The sequence below is a fragment of the Schistocerca cancellata genome, chromosome 6 (assembly GCF_023864275.1).
Source record: "Schistocerca cancellata isolate TAMUIC-IGC-003103 chromosome 6, iqSchCanc2.1, whole genome shotgun sequence".
In the NCBI taxonomy this organism is placed as follows: domain Eukaryota; kingdom Metazoa; phylum Arthropoda; class Insecta; order Orthoptera; family Acrididae; genus Schistocerca; species Schistocerca cancellata.
In genome coordinates, this window is record NC_064631.1 from 104,728,357 (window position 1) to 104,748,785 (window position 20,429).

A 20,429-nucleotide genomic window follows, 5' to 3' on the forward strand; every position below is an offset into this window, starting at 1 on the left:
GGTCGCCACCCACGCCAGTGCTGCACGAACATCGTCATTATTGCGAAGAAGGAGTACCAGATCATCCGCATAGGCAGTGCAGCAAAAAGTGTGTCCACCAAGGGACATCCCAGTCAGGCGTTGGAGGTCGCAGAGGAGTGGTTCCAAGACGAGGGCGTACAATATCGCCGAAAGAGGGCAGTCTTGTCGCACCGATCGCTGGATCTGTATCGGCAGCGTGAGACGGCCATTATATAACACCTTGGACGTCCCGCCGCGTAGGAGACGCATCAGTACATTAACTATGACGTCCGGATACCCCATGTGTCGCAGTACCTCCATCAAAAATGTGTGGTCGACTCTGTCAAACGCCTGGCTAAAGTCGAGAGAGGCCAAAACTCCTGGCAGTTGGCGAGCTTTGGCTAGCGCGGTCATATCTCTATATCGGCACAATGCAGTGCGAATATTATGGTCACCACCTAACGATGCCTGGTCCTGCGACACAACACATCGTACTGATCGCTTTAGGCGTGCCGCCAGAAGCCGGGTGAAAATCTTCAAGTCACTGTTGTGTAAGGTCAAGGGCCGATAGTCACTGATCCTGGATCCGCCTCGTGGTTTGTGTATGGGCACAATCAGTCCTTCTAGGAAGGCCCCAGGTATCTGCGTCGTGGGAGACATAAGATCGCGGCAAATATCAGTCCATGCTGGTGCCAGCAATTGTTGATATGTCCGGTAAAATTCCAGAGCAAGGCCATCAGATCCCGGGGACTTATGAGCAGCCCCAGCCTGTATTGCTTCAATGATTTCATCTTCCGTTACATCTGCAGTCAAATCCGCTGCAACTGTCGGAGAGATCGTGCCATAAGTGAGTTGAGAGACTTCGGCGATCACCTCTAGGGGATATCGATGTTCCGAGTACAGTCTAATGTAGTGAGTATGAAGGGCGTTTCCTATGTCGCGCTCGGTATCGAGGCGTCGTCCGTCTTCCGTCGTGATAGCTTGGATCAGTGTCCTGTGTCGACGCCGTCGTTCTGCAATGACGTGGTACATGCACGGCTCCTCCTGGGCCACTCTGTCTTGAGTGCGCGCTCTGACGATCGCACCCTCAAGGTGGCAACGTGTTAATCTGATGATCTGTTCACCGTCACCTGCCGTGCAGGTGAGTACGGCACTGTTGTACATTCCCTTAAGATACTGTAGTAAAAGTCCATGGTATGCCTCTTCCATGCTGCAACATCCCGGCCGTAGCCTACCAAGGTCTTCCGGAGGGCTGGCTTGGCGCAAAGTAACCACCGGTAGGTGCCACGCCGGCAGCTACAAGAGTCCCACGTGTTCTCTATAAGGCGGCTTCATTCCTGAGAAGCTAGGTGGGTGACGTTCAACATCCAAGGACCACGGCTGTGCCATACCTTCTGGCGGCCGAGGGTAATAGCGCAGATGTAGGCCTCGTGGTCAGAAAAAGCTGTGGGCCAAACTTGTCCCCACAGCTATGGAGCGCGAGATGTAAATCCGGTCGATGCGGCTGGAGGAATGGCTGGTGTAGTGAGTAAATCCGGGCCGATCGCCACAAAAATGTTCCCACGAGTCCACCAATTGAAGATAATTTATAATTGTCGTAAGTTCTGCGCAGGGAGAATGATGTGGTAACTGATCCTTAGGTGCTTGGCTACAGTTGAAGTCCCCTCCGATTATCAAGGCGTCCTGACGGCCCATAAAGAGGGGCGTGATTGTATGAGCGAAAAAGTTGGATCATTCGCGACGCCGACCAGATCCTGACGGTGCATAGATGTTAATAAGTTTGACTCCTTGGACAGTAAGAGCCATGCGTCTGGCGTCAGGGAGATACTCGACGTCTTCTGCGGATATACCTTCGCGGAGGAGGATCGCCACACCACTGCCATTGGCAGACGCATGAGAGACCCAAGTCTTGTAGCCACAGGATTCCTTGAAGTCTGCGACGTACACCTCTTGAAGGAGCGCAATGTCGATGTCTGCTGCGTTGAGTAGATCCTGTAGCATCGCTAGTTTATGTCGGGCACGTATGTTGTTGATGTTAATCGTCGCTAGACGGTATGTTTGGTCAGCCAGGTCGGCAACTGGGTTGTGTAGGAGGCCAGGTGTGGGTGACAGGGGCGGCCCCACAGAGGCTGACGATACAGCCGTAGTCACTGTGGTTGGTCGGTGCTGGGTACAGCCGAGGGAGCATCTCTGCCTTCGACATCCTCCTGGTGCTGTGGCTCATCCTCGACATCATCCGGCCAAGAATCAGATGCAGCAATTGGTAACTGTTGATTAGTGCTGTCAGTAGAGCGCTTGCGCGCATGTTCAGTAGCAGAAGTGATGTTGTCAGACCGAGGCTCAGAAATTGTATCCGCCGTAGTATCGTGATGGGAAGGGTGAGTTATGGTGGTAGAGTCCTGAGTGTCGTCCAATGCCGGATGTTCGTCCGGGTCACACATCCGAAGCAGGCAATCATCGGATGGCGTATGGCGCCGTTTCTTGCGTTTTCGAGGGGACCGTTGTTTCCGGACATGATGTTCTGTGTCAAGAGTGCAGGTGACAATCATCTGATGCGGTCTCCATTGGTAGGAAGGCAGAGGTCGGGACAATTTCCGTTTCTACTCCCATTTTCTCTTTAGGCTCGTCTTGGTGGCACAATTGATCACCGTCTTGAGGCAAGTCTGCCGATGACGTCGTAGAGGGGGATATGCTGTCCGCCACACTGTCATCGACCACTGACTGCAATATGGTGTTACGATCCTGGGCAGGAACAGCTGTTGCGGTTGCAGCCGCTGCATACGTGATGGGGAGTGAAGTAGGCGTCGCCGGGGATGGAACTTCACCAACCGGTGTCTGAGTCAGTCGGCGTTGAATGCAGGCCGATCGGACATGTCCTTCCTGGCCACAGCCGGCGCAAGTACGCGGTTTCCGTCGTACATGACAATGGCTCTGCAGCCGCCAATTACTAAATAGGATGGTATATGCTTCGTCAGTTCAATCTTAATTTGTCGCACTCCATTTAAGACGGGGTACGTCTCAAACGTTTGCAATTTTTCAGTCAAGTGGCCTAGCACGTTGCCGTACGGTTTGAAAGCTGTCATCGCCACATCTGGCGGGACTTCGAATGGCAGCTCGAAGACCCTCGGAATGCGAAGGCCTAATCCAGCGTGGTCGATCGTGACAGTTCCTATGTGACCATCAGAATGCTTAAATTTAAGTCCATGAGCGTGTCGGCACACAACATTAGTGCACGCCTTTTCATTGATCAGTTTTATGTAGACGACACTTTGTGTTATAGAAAGTGGATCCCAATGATGTCTTGAGGTGCAATATGAAGTTCTTCCCGGATGAAACGTTCAATGGCAAGTGCTCGAGGTCTTGCGTAGTCCGCTTGAAATGTGATCTTAATTGTGGTCTTGCGATACGAGTGCGCCATGGCACTGCCGAGACACGGACGCGTGACACTCGCGCAGCGGAATGTAAACAGTAAAGACGAGCGCGCGCGGTGCGCTAACAGGGGGACACAGGCACGACCTTGCCCCACCGCTGCTAACAGCGGACTCGAAACATCTAGGCCAGACGGCGCTCGGCAGTGGACTAACATTTTATACTCATAAGGCACCTAAGAAACTTTGGATCGATTTTTCCCGGGAATTTCCGGGTAGTGCGTCCTAATATTTTAACCATGTGAGGTGTTAGGGGTCCTCTTTCACCACACAAAATTTCGGACAAATCCCTGACCCCACGCTCGTGCCGTCTCCTTGTAAGTTCAGCACCGGCCATTGATGTGACCGCATGGCCCCTAATTTCGGTATAACAGCTACACCACCCCTTTTATATCACTTTGCGAGTATGATTGCGAATGTGGGTAGATTACTGTGCAGCACGTCCATTCACTGTTAATTCTCGAACACATACATGATCAAAGTACACCAGACAACGCTCTACATGTTATTAACACTTCGAGCATAGTGTTAATATACGATCTATCTCTCAGTGTATGGTAGGTACAGAGCATTCTCCCCGTCTTAGGGTAAAAGACCAACCTCACACAGTCATTGACCAACACACCCTGCAGCACCTCTAGAGAATTAATCTCCAAGCGATCAGAAGAAGAGCGCTACACTCCACATCTCGTGAATGAATGTAATTCTCCAAGCCCCAACCCAACCAAGTGCACGAGATTTCTCGAGATGTTACCATGCCGAGGAGCTTAGCACTCCTTATCGATGTATAGTAACAGATTTCAAATGCTGTAATGTAGTAGCACACAGTTAAGAAGAACAAGACGAGACTTATTTTTATACGCGATGGAGTTCGAGACGAATTGGATACATTTTTACCTAAAGCAACGAAGCTATCAACTCTAAATTATTGTTCTAGAGTCTAGGATCCCTACTTGGAAGGTATTAGTAAGAAGAGAACATAAACACACACACTCCTAAGACTACGACGTTCTGCACTTATAAACTGGCTATAATATTAGATCGAAAACATTTCACCCCTATCTGACATACACCCTTCTCAACAGTTTCTCTACGCTGAACTGTCTTATCGAATCGTAAAACATTTCCTGTTCATGATACAAGCACAATATTGCTTTGCAGAGACGTATAGTGTCCACTGTTCACATCCCATCACAGTTCAGAAATTATACGATGCCTGCTTAAGGCCAACATAAAATGATACTAGCGTGGGATACATCCTACAAGGAGACAGATAAACGCAAAACAACAGCGTGCGACATGTGAAAATTACAATTCATTCCGTCACTAACTCTGTAAACAGTGCATCAGTCGGGCAATGCGTTCACAGCGATTGTAGCGCATCACAAGCTCTTACCGCTAAGTTAGTTCCGGGTTCCCGGGTTCGATTCCCGGCGGGGTCAGGGATTTTCTCTGCCTCGTGATGGCTGGGTGTTGTGTGCTGTCCTTAGGTTAGTTAGGTTTAAGTAGTTCTAAGTTCTATGGGACTGATGACCATAGATGTTAAGTCCCATAGTGCTCAGAGCCATTGAGCTAAGTTAGTTATGACTCTGAAGTCTCGATTTTACACCCAAGATGCGACAGGTGTGATCCCATAAATGAAAGCTCCTTTAGAGAAGTGTGTCAAGTTTCTTCACACACGAGATGGAAGTCCTCTGATGTCCACCAGGGTTACCGTAGGCAGTGCTTTAAAACACATATGGGACACGTAGTCGTATACGAGAAGAACGCAGGCTATGCCATGTGACTGATGCATCCGAAATCACTGGTACCTTTGTAGACATACAGTATAATGCACCCTCAATGGGAATAAAAATTGACTGCCCCCCTGATTGCCTTCGTTTCGATGTCCACGTTTTTCCGGGATTCCTCCTGTTGCAGCGTACTTGGTCCGATATACAAATTGTTCGGTGCGAACCAGAAGATAGCAAAGTACTTCCTGAAGTTGACTGCATTAGGCTCTATATTCGGTCGATATATACCTATTCCCTGGTCACTTTTCGCAATTCTATCGATTTGAGGTCGGATCTATACAGGGTGTTACGAAAAGGTACAGCCAAACTTTCAGGAAACATTCCTCACACACACAGAAAGAAAATATGTTATGTGGACATGTGTCTGGAAACGCTTACTTTCCATGTTAGAGCTCATTTTATTACTTCTCTTCAAATCACATTAATCGTGGAATGGAAACACACAGCAACAGAACGTACCAGCGTGACTTCAAACACTTTGTTACAGCAAATGTTCAAAATGTCCTCCGTTAGCGTGGATACATGCATCCACCCTCCGTCGCATAGAACCCCTGATGCGCTGATGCAGCCCTGGAGAATGGCGTATTGTATCACAGCCGTCCACAATACGAGCACGAAGAGTCTCTACATTTGGTACCGGGGTTGCGTAGACGAGAGCTTTCAAATGCCCCCATAAATGAAAGTCAAGAGGGTTCAGGTCAGGAGAGCGTGGAGGCCATGGAATTGGTCCGCCTCTACCAATCCATCGGTCACCGAATCTGTTGTTGAGAAGCGTACGAACACTTCGACTGAAATGTGCAGGAGCTCCATCGTGCATGAACCACATGTTGTGACGTACTTGTAAACGCACGTGTTCTACCAGCACAGGTAGAGTATCCCGTATGAAATCACGATAACGTGCTCCATTGAGCGTAGGTGCCCAATCAAGACATCAGCAACAATGCCTGCCCAAACGTTCACAGAAAATCTGTGTTGATGACGTGATTGCACAATTGCGTGCGGATTCTCGTCAGCACACACATGTTGATTGTGAAAATTTACAATTTGATCACGTTGGAATGAAGCCTCATCCGTAAAGAGAACATTTGCACTGAAATGAGGATTGACACATTGTCGGATGAACCATTCGCAGAAGTGTACCCGTGGAGGCCAATCAGCTGCTGATAGTGCCTGCACACGCTGTTCATGGTAAGGAAACAACTGGTTCTCCCGTAGCACTCTCCATACAGTGACGTGGTCAACGTTACCTTGTACAGCAGCAACTTCTCTGACGCTGACATTAGGTTTATCGTCAACTGTACGAAGAATTGCCTCCTCCATTGCAGGTGTCCTCGTCGTTCTAGGTCTTCCCCAGTCGCGACTCATAGGCTGGAATATTCCGTGCTCCCTAAGACGCCGATCAATTGCTTCGAACGTCTTCCTGTCGGGACACCTTCGTTCTGGAATTCTGTCTCGATACAAACGTACCGCGCCACGGCTGTTGTCCCGTGCTAATCCATACATCAAATGGGCATCTGCCAACTCCGCATTTGTAAACATTGCACTGACTGCAAAACCACGTTCGTGATGAACACTAACCTGTTGATGCTACGTACTGATGTGCTTGATGCTAGTACTGTAGAGCATTGAGTCGCATGTCAACACAAGCACCAACTGGCGGTGAATCGGGGAAGTACAGTAGATACTGACGAAACTAAAATGAGCTCTAACATGGAAATTAAGCGTTTCCGGACACATGTCCACATAACATCTTTTCTTTATTTGTGTGTGAGGAATGTTTCCTGGAAGTTTGGCCGTACCTTTTTGTGACACCCTGTATATGCGAGCATGACGTAACATTTCGTTCAGTGTTCTAAAATGGATTGTAAATGTAGCACAGATGCCACCACCTAGCCCAAATGCATTGATCGGGACGTGTAATATAGCACTGCACTCGACTGTATCCAGTCACCTCCACATTAGGAGAGCGTTTGCTCTGCTTCCGGTATGTCTCTGTATATGCACGCCTCGCGGACGATTCCCAAGACTCGCAGGAGACCAGAGTTAGCGTTCCACTGTGGATCCGTCGCATGTTATATCCAGATCGGCGTTGAGATGCGGATCCACAATATGGCGCGCACGGGATAGGGTTCGCAGGTGGATCCGTCACGCGCAATGTACGAAGCGTTTTTTGGGATGCAGATCCACAATCTATCACTTGCGAGTTTGCGTTCGGATGTGGAACTGCCCCGGACTGTATATACGGAGCTATGTTCGGAGACGGTTCCACCACGTGCCACATCTACGATAGGGTTCGCAGGTGGACCAGCAACGCATTACGTCCGGACATGTATTCTATGTTCGAAGTTTGGTCCACCAGCCGATGGGACTGGGGCGTGATAGGGTGGGGGGAGGGTGGAGGGGGGGGGGCGGACGGCACTTGGCCACAGTAAGGATGAAAATTTCATTGGTGTTTATAGGATTGTAATGTATCTCATCTGAGTTTTTACAATTATTGAGTATATGTGAAAATGTATGCAAGTGATAGCATAAGATGTACATATTAGTATATATCATTGACTACAAAGTCAAAGTTTCTGGAAGAAATAATTTCATTGAGTTAGAGTTAACCGATAATGAAATGAAGGAAGTCATCAGGACTTAGAAGCTTTTTCTGGCATATATAGTTAAGATAGCTAATGAAAAGAAGATCTAAGACCATTTGAATGTCAAATTTATTTCTTTAAATTTTGCAATTTCTGTTGAAGAGATTTTTTTTGGAAATTACTATTTTATGTTCTTTGTAAATATATCTTGAATGTAAGTGTGAATAAGTGCACCCTGTGTGAACAAATATGGTATGCACCACAGGGGGGAACTGGTTACCAATCTGGATTACGTGAAATTATTCCAAAGTTACATAGAATCCCATCTTGGGAACTTGTAAGAATTTGAAATAATGTTTCGCGACCGCGACCGTTCGGTTAGGGACTGGTTGCTGGTTGTACTTGAACTAATGTCCTACACACCATGAATAAATGACAAAACAGAAAATGAAGAAGGGCTAAACCAGTAAATCTGGGCAACAACACTGTAAACCTGAAGCATTGGCTCGTCCGGGTGGCTATATAGCTGATGCTTTTGAGAGACACTAAGAAGGATGTTTACTATGTGTAACGTTGGGTTGCCAATAAACAAACTTCACATGATTGTTGTCATTATTAAATGATTACAGTTTCATTTTGTGAAAGACTCTTGTCTGCGGACTAGTATATTTTGTAAAAGGACTGTTGCTGTTTCAAACGACGCAGTAGCGATTTGTAAAACGAACAGTGTTATATAACGGTATTAAATGTTGTGGTCACCGTATATGACAATTTTCGCAAAAAGTAGTGCATCATCTGATGTAGTGGATCTGGATCAGTGATACAAATCAGTGCACGTTGTCATAGACGTCAGTGACGGTGTAGCCAACCACATCCGTTGTGTGTCATCACGGACTGGTGAAATACGTACAGGAAACATACATGGACACCGACCATAGTGCGTGTGTGCGAAATGTACCCACTTTCTTAAATTGTGCTGTGTGCAATATGGAGAAAAATTGCTACACTTTTAAATAATTAAGTTACATGTAGACGAAAAGAACTGAACAAACTAAATAAGTTCACAAACATACACGAACAGAAATGTAATAATACAAATTTTAAATGGTCTCTTGATCTAAAAATGTGGGTAATGTTCGTAGCTTGCTAAGGGACAAACGGCTCTGAGCACTATGGGACTTAACATCAGAGGTCATCAGTCCCCTAGAACTTAGAACTACTTAAACCTAACTAACCTGAGGACATCACACATATCCATGCCCGAGGCAGGATTCGGACCTGCGACCGTAGCGGTCGTGCGGTTCCAGACTGTAGCGCCTAGAACCGCTCAGCCACACCAGCCGGCTGCTAAGGGACAAATAAAGAAAAATAACAATGAAAATTACTATTCTACGAAAACTATGTATTTCAAGGATAATCTGCGAACAAAGATAAAAATGAATAGACAGTCCTCTAACGAGGAAGAAAGAGAAAAACCCAACTACTCTTCGTTTTGTTCTTGATTGTAGAACGACGCCATTGACGATTCGTGATGAGAATGGTATGTGTTTGTTACTAATACTGTAAGAAAAAGCATTCTTATGATAATAATAATTAATCATATAAATGTGTAAACTTGTGTTTTCCTTTCAACAGTGTAGGGAAAGGCATCCCATAATTATTACTGAATAACTTGAGGCTTTCATATAAGAAGCTAATTTTGTGTCAAAGACGCCATTACGGGCGAGAACATAATTTCAAGTTTTCTTTTTATTACGTCACACGGCTTAAAAATAGGAACTCACTCGCTGATAATTATCTGCTTACGCGTTTCACCTGGAAAGTAAATTAATATTTCATTGCAGAAACAGTTTTTTTGTGTTACCTGGACCAGTCAGCACCAATCACGTCTCACGATTCACTACATTAAAATATTATTGTAATTCAGATGTAAATAGACAATAGCTTTCAAAGAATTTTAATCAGTGCTGTAACTAGGTTTCAATGCGAACACCACAGGAAGCCCAGAGTCTCTTCTCTTCAACAGAACAATGAAGCTGGTCGGATTTTAATGTGTGCGACAATTAGCTTTGCTACATTTCATGTCTAATACGTTAAACACAAACATATTAGACTGCTTAAAATCGCAGTTGAAAAGAAATTAACATTACTCGCACAACAACAAAAGCCTTTCACGTAACCGCCAAGATTTTGGTGCATTTTAACACAGCATTTCAGCTTCGTGTTGCAGAGCGGCACCGTGCGTCTGCAAACCACGAAAGGTATGTGAAACATAATATTCTAATAACGACAGGCCCTCAGAAAACTGAAATGCGTGGGGCCAAGGCGCCCAAGAAAAGTGCATTTCTTTTTATTGAAAATAGCAAAGCTCAATTAAGGTGGCTTTAATGTCGTTGCACTTTCTAATTTGCAACCTTTTATATCAGGGAACATCATTACGTGTTAGTAGAATTGAGTATTCTGCATTTACAACTGCATTCACCATTGATACTGAGAATAAGTCATCTTAATTATTTCTTGTGCTACACTAACATTGACAATAACATCATACAGTTCGGGTAGTAGCACACTGAGGTCAACACTGTGCCACACGTATCAAAGGTCATATATCAGTACGTTTTAAGCACTTTGAGATTCTCTCCGTAAAAGAAGGGGGAGGACAGGGAGGGAGAGGGAGAGAAGGAGAGAAGAGGGAGGGATGAGAGGAAAGGGGGGGGGAGAGGGATGTGGCAGGGTGGAGAGATTCTTCACGAAAAACATGTGGAAATTTCAACTACAACATACGAAAAAGTCGGGAACAGGGTTCAGTATTTCAACAACGAATTGGACAAAAAGTAGATCAGCACCACTAACCGAGTGAGGTGCTGCAGTGGAAAAAACACTAGACACGTGTTTGAAAAGACAGCAGTTCAGACCTCATCCAGCCATTGATTTCGATTTTCCACTGGGCTCTTCAGAGGCTTAGAATGGTGCCTTTGAAAAAGACACCGCTGATTCCCTTTCCCGTGTTTTCCGTTCAGCTTGTGCTCCGTATGTAATGATTACATCATCAACGAAACATTAAAGCCCCTTTCCCTCTTTTCAACAACAAGGCGGTTATATCAGATGACACTTTCAGGGTATCAAGTGAAAGCAAATTGCAAATGCAAGACAATCTCTTCTAAAATATGTTAATTGTAAGTCTAAAAAAATGGTCATCACTTATGAATAATCTTTAGATACATACAGGTATGGCTGTTCTATACACATTTCTGTAATTTTCTTTCATTGTCGAGTATTTTGAAAAACATTTCATGCAGCATGTCACTAGGAAATGAGTGCAAAATTTATCATCCATCTCTTCAACGTTCATTTGAATCCTCGCCATACTCCCATTTCTACGTCATACTCTTCATGAAGCTTTGTTTACCGCCCACATCCATTGTGTTTTCCGAAAGAAGTCACGCGGTGTCAAATATCAAGGTTACAACATCAAAAATGTAAGGCAGACATACTCTTAAGAAGCAAAATCAGATACCAACTGTTTTGTAATTACGTTTTCAGGTGACATCTTCCGAAAGACAACAGAATTTCGGAAACCGTTTTTCGCTGTCGTGTTAATATGTTAAGGTCGGAAGCGCATCTGCAAGAGAAGTAAATGCGGTGCCTGGAAAACAGCTGTTAAGGGTTTTTTATTTAGTCAGCACAATCGCTATTTCTCATCAGTCAGACGAGGTTTAAACAGATTTAGTCTAATATTTCTACTTATCCTTCACTGTACAAAAATCCACTCTGTCCACACTAGCCGAAAATTTTTAAAACCAAGATGTAACGTGACAACTGAAGCACATTTGATAGCGGTTGCGTTTACATGGGAGCGAAAATCTATTGCGGAATTTGAAATCCGGCTAGAAGAAGCGGATTTCCAAAACCTATTTTGAAGTGTGTATATGACCACCCAGATGCGGTATTGGGAAATCTGTTTACAAAATCCGGTTTTAGGAGCCTCATGTCAACGGGGTGAATGTGTCACTGTCATATTCTAGAATGTACCGGGTGTTTTTTTTTCTTAAATCTCTGGGAGATGGAATATCGCTTCTAGGACTCCAAGAGTTTTTAGAAAAGCTATCGATTATGAATTTTTTGATGTAGCTGCTTTTCACTCTAAGGCTTCCATTTGCTACCAAAATTACGTTTGCCCTACTATCTCCGATGAACAACGAATCTAACAAGATTTCTGTATTGTGTTCTAACCTAAGAGCTCTACTTGTAACGGAATATCGTTACCATGGGCCATGCGAGTGAAGACCATACACGCGAACTGCCAAGAACGGGGTTTAACTCGGATACACAAAAATAAGTGAAATTTGTAAATTTTGACTCGGCATTTAAAATTAGTCTGCCGACGTGAATAACGCCAAGGAATAAAAAATAGGCAAAGTTACCAGTACCCTAAAACATTAAAAATACAAAAGGGGAAGAGTGTTACATGAGACATTGGGGAAGAATTCTTGATCAGCAGCTTGATCAGTAACGAAAGCACTGCACACATTTTGGTAAAGTACAACAGCTTCACGACCGTTCGTTCTGAATTTAAACGTACAGGGTTGAATACTATTGTTAAGATATGGCAACAGATGATAGACGCCTCTTTGGTGACTGATACCAGTTTCTCAAGTAAACGGTTACGCTATGAAACCATTCCAGTCCACAATTATCTATGTGTTAGGAGCTTGGTTATCTGACAAGCGCGATCGTGGAACTCGATTGGTGCATGGGTCACATTCCAGTCGGACCAACGAAATTTGAAGTCTTCATCACTCTAAGATGCAAGGAGTCGCCAGGAACGCCAAGTGGTTGGTTCCCCATTATATCGGAAGTTCGCTTTCCCCGGCTAGCTAGCTGGTGTAGATTAGGGACCCGCAAGTCGCCGAAGTTGTATCCAGTCGAAAGACTTGCATCTGGCTAGTGACCAACAACGAATTATTTAAGCAAACTGACACGAAGATAGAGGCACACTATGCTGTGAAAGCCTACTCGTAAATTTCAAAACTCTGCTTTAAATGATGCTAGGGATAAACAGCTCTTCACTCGTCGCTCCCAAGTGATCATGAGGACAAAGATTACTTATGGCGCGCACAGTCATTTGACGTCCTTCTTCCCGCGCTCCATACTTGGATGGAACGAGAAGAAAACCCTAATAACTGGCACAGTCCGAAGTACTCTCTACTATGCACTTCATTTTTCGAGTATATATGTGGCTGCAAATCAACAATCAGCATCTCATGATTTGAAATATACAGGATGACTCCAGAGGAATGGTCAAGATTCAGTTCCTTCGATAGTTCCTTTCATTCGAAGCAAAAACGTCTGGCAAACATTGCCTCTATAATGCATACCTTAAGTGTTCAGCAGAAATGTGTTTTACAGTCACAAAGATGAACAAGCGTTCATTGCTCTTAAGGTATGCACTTTAGAGCTCATGTTTACTGTGTTTTTAGGATCTAATGTTTCCTGCCATATCTGTGTATATTGACCATTCCTCCTGGGTCAGCCTGTTTTTGACATACGTATGTTGCAAATGCTGAAAAGTTGACATTATTAATTTGCAATCGGTCTCGTTGTCAACATTTAATTATAAATGATTTTCAGATGGCATCAAAAGCAGTTGTTATAGCTGCATGGTCATATTTGCTGATCGGTCCAGAGAAACTTTGATTTGCGCAAATTATCAAATTACAAGAAAATATCAAAATCAAACTACCACAACTTACAGACAGTGAAATGCGTCCTGCCATTCTTAAACGTAATTTCGGAAGTCAACTATGTAATGGCACAAAATTTTATATATGTATGCACGTAAATAACTCAAATGGATATAACATGGACAAATCTATTTTTCTGCTTACGAGAACACCGGGAAATTAGGTTAATAGTCTACAGACATTTTGATAGTTCATTTGCAACCTTATCTTTCTTTGCGTATTTCACGAGGTCAGAAGCAACCCATCGGTAGGAAATTATGCGATTTGATTATATATCGTTTCTAGTCCTAAAATTTATTTCTCTGGTGACTTTTTTTTCTCACTCAGAGAATCTGCTATTACTATAATATTCGATTTGCCAAATTTGTTCGAATTAGTTATTCGGTTTCGACCTTAAATACGTATGTACACGAATGTCCATCCAACTTCTATTAAATTGTGGTACCAAGTACAAAACTAGGTTCAATTACATTCTGCTACTTATTTAAACATTCGGTGTCCTGATATACGATTGCTTCATTAAGGAACATCAACAGCTTAGTGCCTTTGGAAAACTATTGTTCTAGAAGGGTGAATAACTAAAGCTACATGAGGTACAGTAACAGTAATGAATTCACTACGACTGTATGAATTACTCTAAATTTTCTATCTTGTCTGGAAAGAAAACAACTTTACGTAAAAGCTTGACTCAGATTTTGGTAAATTCCAGCCCAAATCACCACCTACCGACGGGTTTAAATTTTCCTTAAAGTTAATCGATGTCCCCTCTCGTTCCAGACAGCAGACCCCATTAAACGAGGTTCCATTAATGTCATGTAATAGAAATTTGTAGACTCTTACCCGCTGTATCGGGGTAAGCAACATTTGCATTGCAATGCCCACAGGTTGTTACGTATTCAGTATCACGCACTAGAACCATGCAACCACGTCTCGCAATAAAAACCACCCAAGTTTCCAAAATATGTCACTTATTCTACATTACGAGAAAGGTCCAACAACCATGTATATCAGATAAACACTGCCCATTAAATAGTCATACGCATATGGCACCTGCTTAGCAGTGTCTGGGGGTTTGTCAGTAATGCTAGAAGAAGCAGTTCGAAAAATAAGATCGTACAATGTCACTGTCAGAGACTGAAGCATATCAGTGTGGATGCCTCTGAATTTTGTGTGAAACCACAAAAATTCCTTACGCAGGCCCTGAATGCAGATTACTAATTAAATTTTAATTACAAGTCAATCACTAAATGTCAGCTTTCAACATGACAAAACAAATGGTTATCACATTGGTGGAAACATTTTCTCGAAACTCGCTAATATTCTATGCAGAAAATTTTATGCCAGATATTAAATGAAACATTTCTTGTTCGGGAGAAATGTAAAGTGCCCTACACGCAACTATGTAGACTACGCTGGTCTGTTACGGAAAGTGAAAAGACTTCGATTTTTTGATGGCGTTACACTATTTCATAAGCCAGCGTCATTTACGTAAAGCAAACGTCGGCATTTAGCTAGGTTTGACATCTTCGTGTTTCAAATCGAGCTCCAGCAACATTAAATAATAATTAACGAACCACCTACATTACAAATGCTTCATTATTTCAGAGGAATTGCAGCAGAGTGAATAAAAACAGGAATGCAAAACTTATATACCGAAGGCGTAATGACAGATTTATTCCGGAGTTCTTTCAGTTCTTCAAAAACAACGAATCTCCAGTAAAACGAAAACAAACATGCGCTATTCAAAAGTATTACTGGAATAAAGTACATGCATAGGAGTTGAAACTTTGCGTCTGACTGATTAGTGCAAATGTTTCCCGGTAGACACCTCACGAATGTGGCGCTAGTGTAGCAAAGCAGTTGTGCCATGGCATCGCCGTTTAGGGCCTCTACACACGCACCAATTTATCGGCCGACTGACCTACCAATTTCGTCCCAGCCTACACACATTCCAACCGACTTAACTGGGCGATTACAAAAATGGTTGAAATGGCTCTGAGCTCTATGGGACTTCTGAGGTTATCAGTCCCCTAGAACTTAGAACTACTTAAACCTAACTAACCTAAGGACATCACACATATCCATGCCCGAGGCGGGATTCGAACCTACGACCGTAGCGGTCGCGCGGTTCCAAACTGTACCGCCTAGGACCGCTCGGCTACCCCGGCCGGCTCGGCGATTACAATGCCGTCCTGTTGTTGTGAAATGTTTACTTCAGTTCATTGTGTTTATGTTCTACGAGATCTCGCAGCCGGCCGCGGTGGCCGTGCGGTTCTGGCGCCGCAGTCCGGAACCGCGGGACTGCTACGGTCGCAGGTTCGAATCCTGCCTCGGGCATGGGTGTGTGTGATGTCCTTAGGTTAGTTAGGTTTAAGTAGTTCTAAGTTCTAGGGGACTTATGACCTAAGATGTTGAGTCCCATAGTGCTTAGAGCCATTTGAACCATTTTACGAGATCTCGCTTGGTTTTAAACAGAAACAGAAACGGGGGTTTGGGGTTTGCCTTGGCTGTTTTAGAGGCAACAAAGCCTAAATTAAAAAAAAAAAAAAAAAAGCCGAGAGAAGCTTTACGAAAAGTGGCTAATGCAAGGAAAGAAATTCACCCCCCATTCTGTTACTTAAGCAGCTGGGGGCTAATTATTTTCGTAATCGTCTAAGTAATGATGAAAAGTGCTTTCCGGAGCTGTTGGAAGATCACCAAACCATTCTTAACGAGAAAGAATACAGTGTAGACGTGAAAGAGGCTGCAAGCCTGCAAGGAGAGGCTATCAGTTCTAGCCATTGGCCAAAGTTACGAGAACCTCAAATTCGGGGCAGCTGTATCCCCTCAATTATGATCTAAAATGATACCTGTACCCTGCAATGTGGTTTACAGTTTCTGAGGAAAGTAAGGAAAAAGATAAAAAATGCATACAAACCTTGTTGTTTTGTTGAAGTATGTATAATAAACGACGTCCCCTGTAAGTTTAACAGCCTGCCAGAGTGGCCGAGCTGTTCTAGGCACTTCAGTCTGGAACCGCGCGACTGCTACGGTCGCAGGTTCGAATCCTGCCTCGGGCATGAATGTGTGTGATGTCCATAGGTTAGTTAGGTTTAAGTAGTTCTAAGTTCTGGGGGGCTGATGACCTCAGAAGTTATGACCCATAGTGCTCAGTGCCATTTCAGCCATTTGTAAGTTTAACAAATAAGTTTCGAATTAGAAGAAGAAAGGCATCAGCAGTATCAGCGCAGATCGTCTAATAAATACAGGAACAGACATATAAGAAATGAAGCATTTAACAGCTGTTAGAACTGTAAAAATAGTCCTACACTGTGTGGATATAGCCTGGACTTTTGTAACATTTCTAACAATGAAGCTAGTATGTTTCATGAATAATGGTCCACCAACTGTCTGTATTTCGGTCTTATTTCCGATATGTATCGGCTAAGATCTAATCTATCAGTGATTCGGTTTTTAGATTTCATTTCCGTTAAATATCGCAAATAAAACCTATAAACTTAAATACACAAGGCTGAGGACTTTTCTCCTCTCTATGTGCCACACGAAACCTTACGCAAAATGAAAAAAAAAGTGCTTCATTTGTTGCATAAATATTGCTATACTTCTCGCATGATGTGTTCCACAAACATCTGCAATCTTTAATTTTCTCCAGAAACTCTTTCTTTAAAATTTTATCCGTCTCGCACCCTGTCGTGTGTATTAGAACAGCATTTAGTCCCGTGCGCAGTGGCGAAAGACGAACTTTTGTTGGGCGATTGGCACTACATCGCTACACACAGCACAGTTTGTTGGGCGGATTATACTACTGAAATATTGTATTTAGATGAATCCACCTATAAGCATGTAGATGCTGAATAAATATTGCTTCTTGTTTTGAAAATATATGTGCGCATGAAAGAGCTAACGGTAATGTTGGTAACAGTGAGACAAGACAGACAGTCACGCCCTCTACCGTTGAACGCACAATGACGAGCGCCTCAATGCTATAAATTCCCGCCTGAGGCAAATCTGAACGTAGTCTTGTGGTGATCACCGGTTCCTTAACAGCCTGGTATGTGAAAGTTCGCAGCTCTCATTGCAGAGTTTAATAGTGGTGACTATAAGTAACTGATTTTTGTAATATGTGAGCGGTAATTGTGTGTTTCAATTAGTTTTAGCAACCCAACATGTGCGAATCAACCGATATGAAGTCTGAAGAAGGCAAGGCAGTCCAGTGTGAGAGCTCTGTTCCAGCAGCACCTGCTATTGCACCGGCCCAGCTTTCTGCAGCTGGGGAGGCGCCACAGCAGACATACAAAATGGTTGAGCTGCTGAAACACTGGCCAACGGTGGTAATCGCTATGCAGAAGAGCAGAGATGCGTATTGCTCTGTAAAGCAAAAGGCCAGCATTATCACCTGGTCACTTAACTTGACCGAAAAAGTTGTTGCTTCGGTTCTCCAACTTGGAGAACGCAAACTGAGCAGCTTGCAGCCAATTATTCGGTACGCAGACAAAGCAGTTAGCGAAGGCGTGGTAGTAATAGAGAAGAAATTTCCCGCAGTGCGGGAGTCGCCGGAAAAGGTAAGGGTTAATAAATGTAAACTCCGAAATGATTATATCAAAACCGCATAACAAATCTTTCTCCTTTTCAGCTGTACGAGGCTATCACACAACACATAACGAAGATAGTGCGCCCCGCACTACATAAAACCGAACCGATAAGCGAAATCGGCAGGAAGAAACTTAACAGGGTTGCTAAAACGATAATCAAGAAATACAACAGTGTGATCAAGATCGTGGACAGCTGGATGGACAAACTGGAGAACCAACTGAGCTGCGCAGAAGCTGAAGCAGCCTCTGGTGAGTTAAACGTGCTGAGTTGTTAGCGGTAACAGTTAATATCCAATGAAACAAGAGAAGACCGACTTGAGACTTCCTATTTATCTACTCATATTCCACAAATTCATGGAAGACGTATTTATTCTGGAAGAAATGTTGTATTCTGTGCAAATACTGCAAAAGCTTGAATTACCTGTTCTTTTTTTTCCCCTCCAAAGAGCCCATAGTCTAAAAATATTTATATTCCACCTAGCAGCCAATTCGGACACTGAAGATTTTTTAAATTTGTTTGTAGCGTGGATCCCATCCACGCCCACACCGACATGATGGCCAACGCAAAAGATCTAATACCGTCTCTCATATATTGGTTTTCACTAACAAGGGTAGACCATAACGCTTGGACGGCGGATTTACTGTAAACTTCGTTCACTGGTAGTACTCCATGAGGACGACAAAATGTGTAAGCAGTAGCGCGTACTTCTCAACCGTTATTGAGAAAATTGTAAGGGAATTTAGGTCGTGAAATATATACCTGTCCTACTTTCAACACATTTTCTTCACTATTTAAATTACAATTGATATAATGGGAAAAATACGTGTAATCAGATGAACTTATATTGAATTTACAATGTTATTTGGCAGTCCACAAACTTTTATTGTCACTAATGATATTCATAACTATCGACTACTAAACAACCAAACGCATAAAGTAATACTGAAAATGTATGCTTGCCCGTGTCTTCAAAATTGTTCGTAATTAATCGAAAGACAAAGCGAAATTGCTTCTCGTGAAGACTTCATATTACATTGCCAATTATCACCACCCATATTTAAGGAAATACTGCTTTATGCATGGTTTGCTTCCAATTATCGGCTGAAAAAGAGGTTTTTGAAAATATTACCAAGGTTTGTTTTCCCACGGAAACCTCGCAAGACCTTGCGTATGCGGAAACATAGCAATTGTTGAATCTATTTTATGCGTTTGGTCGTTTCCTAGTCGATAGTCAAAAACATGGTGATAATAAAAATTTGTAGACCGCCAAATGAAATTGTAAATTTATTAAAGGTTCGTCCGATTACATGTATTTTTTCATTATATTAATTATAACATAAGTAATAAAGAAAATGACTTGAAAATAAAAAAACTGACGAACGGGATTCGATCCAGCGATTACGGGGCTTGAATGCTAACAACTTTTTTGTTCCGTATCGTTTGTTGCGTTTGGTCTGGGCGGTTGTCACAGGACACCTATTCAAGTTCATGGTTCTTTCCTTAAAATTTTTATTACAAAGGACTAGCGCCCATCTGACAGAACACTGAGCTACCGTGCCGGCATCAATTCGGCAGCCGCCGCTTTGTGATAGAAATGGCCACGCACGGGTATATATGTAACTGACGGCCGAAATTATTTTGCGATTTTTCTCAATAACGCTTAAGAAGTACGCGCTACTGCTAACGCATTTTGTTGTCTTCATGGAGTACTACCAGTGGACGAAGTTCGGAGCAAATCCGCGTTCCAAACGTTGTGGCCTCTTGTAAGTGACGTCTAGCAAGATATGGATAAGGTTACGTTTCAACCTGTCTAGTTATGGTTGACTATTAATACTTCCTTATCTGGAGATAAACTGGGTCGAAAGTTGAACAAAGGATAACTGTTTAAAGAACAGAGGAAAAAGCGCCAAGGCGAGAGAGCGAGCCCTCTAAGACAGTTGCGGCGGGTTGTAAGTGCAGCAGCGGTTTGCTTGCTGCCTGCGACATGTCATGCAAAGGGAGTAGGTTTAAATGGCTCTGAGAACTATGGGACCTACCTTCTGAGGTCATGTCTCCCCCCGCCCCCCCTACAACTTAGAACTACTTAAACCTAACTAACCTAAGGACATCACACACAGCCATGCCCGAGGCAGGATTCGAACCTGCGACCGTAGCGGGCGCGCGGTTCCAGACTGAAGCGCCTCAGTCGTTACCATGCAGGCCGATACCTTTGATGTGGGGTGGTGTTACTCGGCGGGTGCAACTAGGTACCGGTACTGGCTTCTCGGTGAGCATCAGCATTCCTGT

At 43.7% G+C, this 20,429-nt stretch overlaps 1 protein-coding gene across 1 annotated transcript in view; it reads left to right on the plus strand.

The window, feature by feature from the left end:
- Nucleotides 1–20,429, plus strand: part of LOC126088173 (uncharacterized) — a 55,779-nt gene that overhangs the window by 32,654 nt on the left and 2,696 nt on the right. The window contains exon 3 of the mRNA XM_049906297.1: nucleotides 18,184–18,391. Coding sequence (XP_049762254.1) covers nucleotides 18,184–18,391 — 208 coding nt within the window. The remainder of the gene's footprint in view (nucleotides 1–18,183; nucleotides 18,392–20,429) is intronic.